We start from the raw sequence: 9,793 nt of genomic DNA on the forward strand, positions 1-9,793 counted from the left end.
ATGTATAGTGCATGGTACAATTGCTCCTGAACCCTCACACACAATATCTTTGCACAACATTGTACGGGTGCCTAACATAAATCCCTCACTCAAGCACATACATATGACCATGTGCCTGCACTCATGGTAAATACTAGACTCTGGAAGGGCATGTCCTTGCCCAAATGATGAGTGGATATAGTCAACAATCAATATCACATAGCCTAATTGTGGGCCCTGGTGTATGCGTCGCCTCCTAGTCTGTACCAATTAGCCCAATGTGGGGCCTGCCATAAGCATCACCTCAAAATCAATGCTGGATCGGTTTTATGGCCCAAACTCAGTCATCAACCGCCCAAGTATCAATTATCCACATCTAGCAATACTTAGTTCAACATTGTTACACATATAAGGCACCAATAGCATGTGAGAAAACATAACAGGAATACATTGAGATAGAGATATCATCCACGGATATAGCATCATCACTAAGAGTATGTCTACAATTAAGGCAAATAACTCAAAATATAAAAATAGCCCTATCATGTCTCGAACAAATAAGCTCATAGCCCATATGTGATTTCTAATATAAATCATAGCTCAAATAATTATTTAAGTAGAGAAAATACGGATATAACGAGGCATAATAGCAAACAAGGCGCATAATAACCTAAGTTCTGCGTGATCCATGAATAACCACGGTGCACGCACCTACACCCGTCACCTAGCACATATGTTACCCAACATATCTCAAATAACAAAGGCAATCGCGAAATTTACCCCCAAATCAAGTTTAGATATGTTACTTACCTCAAAGCGTGTGAATCAATACACTAAAAATCCCACACTACCAAGCGACTCGAATCTAGTAAAAACAACTTAATATCATCAATAAAGCCATAGAAAACAACCGAAAACAATAAAACTAAAATCTTGATTCAAATATGCAAAGTCAACCCAAAAATTCAACCCCGGACCTGCATCCGAAACCCGACAAAACTCACAAATCCCGAATACTCATCCCGATACGAGTCCAAATATATGTGTTTCATCTAAATTCAACCTCAAATCGATCCTCAAATCATTGATTTTCACTCTCCAAAATCATAGTAAATATTTCCCAAATTCCACCTTTAATTCTCATAAACTAGGTATAATAGTCCATGTGTAATCAATATCTAGCATCAAAATCAAGTAAAGTGCACTTAACCCTTCAATTGCAGTGAAAAGTCTCCAAATAATCGCCCCTAGATGAGCTCCACAACTTCAAATAATGAGAAATGACCAAAAACCTCGTATGATATATCCTACCCAGTGATTCCGCATTTGCAGACAAAAATACTACATCTGCAGCTTCGCTTCTCCTGTAAAAATCTCGCATTTGTGACCTCACTTAAACACCCGACCAACCGCATCTGCGGTCACCCCCCCATCGCACTTGCGCATACACTTTTACGCTCTCTTCATCGCAGATGTGGCCTTGCTACTACGCCAAACCTTCCGCATGTGCGGTCCCTACCACCTCCAGCCCAACTTCGCTTCTACGGACTCGCACCTGCAGCCAGACCCTAGTAGGTGTGAAAACACTAGAACATGGTTGCCCAAAAAATGTGAAAATGATCCGCAACTCATCCGTAATGCACCCGAGCCCCTCGGGACCCTGTCCAAACACACCAATTAATCCTGAAAATATAACACGAATTTACTCGAGACCTTAAATCATACAAAACAACAACGAAATTATGAATCTCACCTCAATAAAGCCTAAGGAACTAAAGAACTTCCAACTTTCGAAATTCATGTCGAACCACATCAAACCAACTCGGTTTGACCTCAAATTTTGCATGTAGTTCCAAATGATACAACGAACCTATTTTAACTCCTGAAACTACAATAAGAACCCGATATCAACAAAGTCAACTCCCAGTCAAACGTATGAGCCTTCTAAACCTTCAACTTTTCAACTTTCGCCAAATAGAACCAAATCAACCTACGGAACTCCAAATCCAAATTCGCACATACGCCTAGGTCAAAAATCACCATACGAACCTATTGGAACCATCAACACACCATTCCGGAGTCATATATATAAAAGTCAAACTCTGATCAACTCTTACAGCTTAAGCGTCCAACCTTGGGACTAAGTATCCCAATTCAATCCCAAAACTTTTCCGAAACCAAACAAACCATCTCCGCAAGTCACATAACAACAAATGCACATATTTAAAGTATCAAATAGATGATATGAGACTAAAATACTTAAAATGACCGACAGGGTCGTTATAGCACTAGACAAGGCAATAGCTAACTGTAGAGAGATAGGAAAAGGAGTTAGGATTAAATGCCAAAAACCTCAGGGTAACAATAATGAAACGGTTGAGGAATATGTGATGGAATCATCAAGCGTTGAAACTAAAATAAGTAAAATCTAGCGGTGAACCTCAAAATATATCAGATCACGAAATATGATACTCAAATATCAAAAGAGAATGATGAGTTTTGTCAGGTTCCGGAGTGCGAGTCGGGGTAGACTTTTTGGTTGACTTTGAGTATTTGATTAAAGATTCGGCCTTTGTCATTTGGATTTAATTCATATGCCATTATTTGATATTATTGAGTTATTATTGGCTAGATTTGAGTCGTTCGGAGGTCGATTCGTGCGAGAAAGCATTTTTAGAATATTAGTTTGTCTTGTTTGAGGTAAGTATCTTGCCTAACCTTGTGTGGGGGAATACCCTATAGGATTTAGCTGTGCTTTCCTATTGTGTTATGTGAAAAGCGACGTGTACACGAGGTAACGAGTGTGTACACATGTGTTATGTGTGAGTTGTAACCGGAATAAACCTTAGGCTATTAATATGCCATAATTTGAGATTGTATTGTATATGAAACATACTTAATATTTTTGTGGCTATGTTTTACATGATCACTTCACTTGTTTTTAGCTGTAGTAATGCTTTATTTATTAAATATCCACGTATTTTTAATATTTCTCATGTCCTTGTGCACTTTGTTGATAAATTATGAACTCATATCCATGATAGAAACTTTGGCACTATTAGTTGTGAATTTGTGGTACATGTGGGCATGTTAAGCTAATTGTTTGGGTATTGACACAAGGTCTTTGTCGTGCGAGCACAAGGTCATTTTCGTGCGAGTGTGATTATATGTGGCACGAGGTCTTTTTCGTGCGAGCACGTGATCTTTGCCGAGCGAGTGTGATTATACGTGGCACAAGGTCTTTGTCGTGCAAGCACAAGGTCTTTGTCGTGCAAGCACGAGGTCTTTGCTGTGCGAGCATGAGATCTTTGCCAGGCGAGTGTGATTATATGTAGCACAGGGTCTTTGCCGTGTGAGCACGAGGTCTTTATCGTACGAATGTGATTGATATTGGCACGAGGACTTTATCGTACGAGAACGAGGTCTATGCCGTGCAAATGTGATTAATATCAGCATGAGGTCTTTTTCATGCGAGCAAAAAGTCTTTGCACGCGAGTGCGATTGATATTGGCACAAGGTCTTTGTCGTGCGAGTGTGATTGATATTGTTACAAGGTCTTTGTCGTACGAGGACAAGGTCTTTGTCGTGCGAGTGTGATTGATATTGGCACTAGGTCGTTGCCGTGCGAGCACGAGAAAATTATCGTGCAAGTGTGATTGATATTGGCACGAGTTTTTTACCGTGCGAGCACGAGGTCATTGTCGTGTGAGTGTGATTGATATAGGCACAAGGTCTTTGTCGTGCGAGTATGTTTGGTATTGCAGCACGGGGTCTTTATCGTGCGAGTATGACTGATAATGTAGGCATGAGATTCCATATGTATGTATTTTAGTTGATGACTTGTTGTTAAAGCTGAGCCTTTATTTGTATTGAATTGTTATTACTGGTTCTCATGAAATTAAAGTTATTACTTTTCTGTCATACTTTCTGTTGCGAGTCTTTGATATATTGCACAGGTCATTTGAATAATGAGTATCACCTGACTTGACACTCTTCACTACTTCATCGATGTGGGTTTTGATTATTACTGGATACCGACCGTGGTGTACTCATACTACACTTCTCCATCTTGCATGCAGATTGTTGGAGCTGAGCTGTTGTAGATGACGAAGGCAAGCATTGAATACGTAGCTGCGTCCCAGATTCGAGCTACCATTTGTTCATGATAGATTAGGACCTTATTTCTGTTTATGTAATCTTCAAACAGATGTTGTATTTATTTCTTTTACCGGTTTTGTATATCCAAATTATAGTGGCTCATGATTTGTACTACCCGTCCTCGGGGTAGTTGTATTGAATTCTTTTGCGATGTCATTAATAACATTGATGATTTCTTATTATAGTAGTGACTTATACTATTTTTCTTACTTAGTGAGTTGAATTAGGTACCACCACGACTTGTTGAGGGTTTTGGTCATGACATTTTATGACTGGCAGCAAAATCTAACAGCTGCTGAAGGTCCATATCAACTAGACAAGTTGGAACTACCTAGTTTCAGGATTCGATAAGGCTAATTTCTTTGTTAGTTAGATAGCATGTGTCAAAATTGGCAAGAACCTCTGCTTTATGGCCAATCTCTTTTAATTGAGATCCAATGGACTCAATGTTGTAATAGCTAATATAAACGTTTGGTGGCGGGAGTAAGATGCACATTCAATGCTAGATGTAATTTAATAAAAGATTTGTGGTTGGAAAACATAGGGAAATTTTTTTAAAAATACTAACATATGCTAAAGGATCTATTATATATTTGACAACTGAAAAGGAATCACTATTGGACTAAGTTTGGCTAAAGATAAATTTAATATGGTGCGATAGTATCCGCTTAATTTGGTCCAAGTCCACATAATTTTTTAAAATTATTAAGAGTATTCCTACACATGTAGCTTTCTTTTTTCTTTTCAGCTGCCATTATTGGGATTGTATTGTACCTTCAACAACCGATTTAAATATGTGATCCTCCAAGCTATTCACCAAATATAATAAAAGTGACACTCTCAACTATCAACCCTTAATAGAGGTAACGTACCCGTTGCCCCGAAGACCTCCCATACAAATATCAATACTATTGGAGGGACTATGACAAATACTGTTCGAAGTATTGCCTAAATGAACCAAAACTGTTAGCCAAATGTCTAGTTATGGTTAGTAGAACCGTACGTGGAACCTCTAATTGTAATTAGTATGTGACCGTTTTAGTTAAAAATTTAACTGTTAAAGAGAAGATTTAAATTACAGGATCGAGTATATGTTTTTCAATACGCACTCTCATATGCTAGTCTGATTCTGACCATGCACTAGAATCTTTTTTATTGAAAGGTAGAATGACATTTGAACTTAAGATCTCTATTTGTTGTGATGCCATATTAAAATATGATATCAGATCATTAAAAATGACATTTTTATACAATTATCATGTCTTAGACACGATGTAATTATTAACAAAGCATTGGTTAGCGATCTTAGTTTTGGATGGAGTAAACAACATATTGATTCTTGGTAATCATTCTCCCATGAACTAGTTTTTAGGAGAGAGTTAGGTCTAATATTTTTTTTTCTTACCATGATATATCCATGTCGTGCCCAACCCCAGTTATTGTGTTTCCTAGTATTGTGTTCTAATTAGTATGCCTAGGCATACGAGGGGATGTTAAGTATCCCACAATATTTAAAATATATATTTTTATTTTCTTATATAATTTTGGGTAATTTTCACCAAAATTTTCTCTTTCTCGGTCAAATTGAAGGTACTTACAAGAAGATACAAAGCGCTCTCTTTTTTGAGATAAAATAAAACCGCGTGGTTTTCATATCATCATTTCATGTGACCACAACTCAACCAAAACGACCTCAACAAAGAAGAAACGACCAAAAAGATAAAAGAGAAGAAGAAAAGTCCTATCAAAACCCTAGACATAATCATACATCTTATCCAATCATTTCCACTTATTCCTTTCTCTAAATTCCCACCGAAAGTTTCTCTTTAGAATCCAAAAAACACCATCAATATGCAACAAGAAAACATGCTAGAAAACTTGGATTTTTGCCATCATTTGACCCAAAATAAATCAAACGAGAATATGGGAGAATATGGTTTTGATATTCCAGCTATCAAAAGCTTTTGTAGCTCATCATTTTACTCTCAATCAGTGAAATTTCAAGAAACTGTAGAGAGTATTACTACTCCAGAGGCAAGAGCTATTGCTGCTTCTAAGAATCATAAAGAAGCTGAAAGAAGAAGAAGAGAGAGGATTAATTCTCATCTTGATAGACTCAGAACCCTACTTTCCTGCAATTCAAAGGTAATTTCTTTGCACGAATCATGTGTATATATAAAGATTTTTTTGCACTGTCAATCATGTAAAGAATATCAATAAGTAAATCCCTTTTAAATATGAGATTTGGAATTTTGAAAATATGAAACGCTACCTGATTTAACAGGTAAAAATGACTTAAACTCGTGGTGTAAAATTTTTTACGCCCGTTGATGGTTCATATAACTTAAACTCTTATTATTAGTACTTTTGTGTTACCCCCTTACTTTCTCGTTTTTCTTATTAAATATGCTGAAATCAGTTGCGTATCCAGAATTTTCATCGAAGAGTGTCAAAATATAAATAATTAGATAAATCGAAAAGTGAAGGGAATCAACGTATAGTAAATATACATAAAATAAAATAATCTAGCAAACGTAGCTTGACCCCCTTGCTTCAATGTAGCTCCATCACTTGGTGAAAGGTTGAATGAAAACATGATTATTCTTTTTGGTGAAAAAATGAACAAATTCATCTATTTATTTGATATTTTTTTTATCGATAATTTCTAAAAAAAAATCCCTTTTTTTAGCTTCGATTTTTTTATTTAAAAAAAAATGGGGCATAGCTTTACAGAAGAAATTAACTTTATTTGAATCGTCCTTTCAATTTTTTGGTCAAGTAATTACTTTTCCATGCCAGTTTAGGCTAACCTTATTAGTTAGGTCATATATCTAATTACGGAATTTCCTACCGAAACTACTCAAGATATATTTCATATTGCAAAAAGTTAAGATCTCAAGACCTTTGGTTTTGAATTAGAACAAAATCATGATTTCACCTGCTTTTTCCCCCCCTTACTTTTGGTATTCAAGATTCTGATTTATTAGAACACCGTAGTGAAAAGGTCCCATATACATTACATGGGATTTGAAAAGTAGTTTCACTTTTTCTACAAAAAAAAGAAGATTACTCTTTTTTGCTCTCTTTTTGAATGTGTTTTTTTCATTTTACAGACAGATAAAGCATCTTTGCTAGCCAAAGTGGTTCAACGTGTGAGGGAGCTAAAACAACAGACTTCTGAAATCATGCAACTTGATGAAACAAACTTCCCTTCTGAAACTGATGAAATCACAGTGCTATCATCAAATGATTGCTTATCTGATGGGAGATTACTCATTAAGGCTTCCCTTTGTTGCGATGATCGGTTCGATCTCATCCCTGACCTAATCGAAACCCTAAAATCACTCGGATTGAGTCCTCTAAGAGCTGAAATGGTCACATTAGGAGGGAGAATTCGTAATGTGATTGTATTAGCTGTTGATAAAGATCATAGTAGTGATGAGTCTCTCTTGTTCTTAAGAGATGCTTTGAGGTCTATAGTACAACGTTCGAGTTATGGTACTGGTGAACGGTCTAAAAGGCGAAGAGTATTAGATCAAGGAACATCAAATTACTAGGATTTCACGAGGCGCATCCAGAATTTGACGATTATGAGTTCTTGTATGGATCATAAGTTGATATATCAAATAATTCTCGGTCCAAGAACTTATGTTCTTTTTCATGCATGCTTTATTTGGATAGCAGCATTGTTTTCTCAACGTTTATACTATATATTTTCTCGTGAGTAATTTCTATTGCGAGTTTGGATGTGTAATAGTAATTAGTTAGGGTTTGTTTAGACCAACTTCATGGATGAAATGTAATTATCGTTTCACTTGATATAATTAACTCTGATATAAGCTTGCCATTTTTTATTATATGTTTCATTCTTGAAGAGTTAATATTTTTAATGTACCTTAATTCAAAGCATGATGTATCTATATGTAGATCAGCTGTTAATTGTGTGGTTCGTTAGCTATTCAAGTTTTTCAATGGTGATTTCATCCCTTCCGTACGTGCAGAATTCTGATGAGAAAGCAATTTAACATATATACTAAGTCTAACTAAGAAAAACAGTTTGATACTTGAGTGGTATTGATAAAAAGTGTTCCTGCCTTAATTAGTTTTTAAAATGACAATTTTCTTAATTAAAGTGACAGATTAAACGGACAGAAGAATGTAATATAGGTGTGTGAAACACATTAAATTAAGAGCACACAACGCAATATACAAATAAATTGCATCTGTAATTGGTATATTGCCCTTGTGGCCAAGGGCGGATAAATATAATAATAGTTTATATGAATTCAGTAGCTTTTTATTCGTTCTCTAGACATATATATTAAAAACTCACTATATATCTATAATTGTTTGATTGAGAACTCACTTATTATTATTACTATTATTATTATTATTATTATTATAATTATATTAAGTTAAGATAATAAAAAAACTTATAAACTTCAAATTTTAAATTGTTTTTGTCGTGGGAGACAATAAATTAAAGTTGGAAGAAAGATCACAGGGTGTTGGTTTCTTTGGGTTTGTGAACTAGGAAAAACTATATAGAAGAATCTAGGTAGACAGCGTGCGGTTCTAGTTCCAGCACAAAAGCTCACGAGACTGAACATTCTCCTCGGAATCTAGGTATATTCAACCAGTTCTTCTTTATTTCGTTCTTTATTTTTTCCCTGTCCATCCCTATTGTATTTTTTCAAAGAAGAAAACCAATTCTTTACGTCGATTTAGGAGTATCAAAAAGTTGAATTTCACAAATTGATTGATCTACTTTTTGTACTGAAAATATTTACAAGTAGTGGATTATGGATCGGAACACAATGCTGGCCAGTTGTGAATATATATTCATTCGATAACTAAATCTTAACATTCTAGTATCTCTAAGTTTAATTACTACAAAGAATTAGTCAGCCCGTATGTACATAGATTTGATTAGAACTTCAAAAAAGAGTTTTTGTAGTTTTATTGAAAAATAAATTTGAAAATTGAAATTGTACTGTTTAGATATGCATTTTGAAACCATTGCATATGCTGATAAACATTTATTTATATTGAAACCATAGCAGTAAAAATTTTGTTGGAGTGATTCAGGGCTCGTAACTGACCTATTTTATAATTGAAGAATAAGCTTTAGTAGTATCCCTTTTCCTTTTCTGATCCTCTAATTAATGATTCAGATAAAAAAAAAAGTGAAATAATGAAAAAAGGACTGGCTATGGCATGAAGCGTTAGCTCGGTCAATTCTACGAAAATATTAGCCGCTAATAAATGAAGAAGATCACTTCGTTCTTAGTCAATAATATTATTTAAATTCTAAATTATAGAAAAACTTGTTAGATAAGGTTAATTAGAAATAGCAGTCCAATAAGCAGCGCTATAAAGATAGATACAATAATTTTAGAAATTTATCTTTTATAGGCGAGAATCTGAGTCTAAGCTCTATCTATCGATGAATGACTCAGCCGCTATTCCTCTCAATTGATTCAGTAGATTCTCTGTTCATTATTTATGTGCAAAATCTATATATATATTCTTACTTTCACTTATGGAAAGCAGTAATAACCTTTTGGAGCGGTGCACTGCATACTGCCGCCTGAGCGTGCTGTTTGTCGGCACAGTCCAACTGTTACGCCACTTTCTCTTTGGCTTTTCTCAGAAA

General features: G+C 35.3%; 1 protein-coding gene across 1 annotated transcript; it reads left to right on the top strand.

Moving 5' to 3' along the window:
* The first annotated feature begins 5,866 nt into the window (after positions 1 to 5,866).
* Positions 5,867 to 7,994, top strand: LOC104097546 (transcription factor bHLH106-like). The gene is made up of 2 exons (XM_009604128.4): positions 5,867 to 6,282; positions 7,251 to 7,994. Exons 1-2 carry the CDS (start codon positions 5,989 to 5,991, stop codon positions 7,692 to 7,694), a joined length of 738 nt encoding a protein of 245 aa, XP_009602423.1. The 5' UTR covers positions 5,867 to 5,988; the 3' UTR covers positions 7,695 to 7,994.
* The last annotated feature ends 1,799 nt before the right edge of the window (positions 7,995 to 9,793 follow it).

The sequence above is a fragment of the Nicotiana tomentosiformis genome, chromosome 12, assembly GCF_000390325.3.
Source record: "Nicotiana tomentosiformis chromosome 12, ASM39032v3, whole genome shotgun sequence".
Lineage (NCBI taxonomy): Eukaryota > Viridiplantae > Streptophyta > Magnoliopsida > Solanales > Solanaceae > Nicotiana > Nicotiana tomentosiformis.

Excerpts from the sequence above, each read along its gene's own strand:
- LOC104097546 (XM_009604128.4), top strand. The coding sequence starts at position 5,989 with ATGCAACAAGAAAACATGCTAGAAAACTTGGATTTTTGCCATCATTTG. Across the intron at positions 6,283-7,250 it reads TACTTTCCTGCAATTCAAAG|ACAGATAAAGCATCTTTGCT; the intron begins GTAATTTCTTTG and ends TTCATTTTACAG.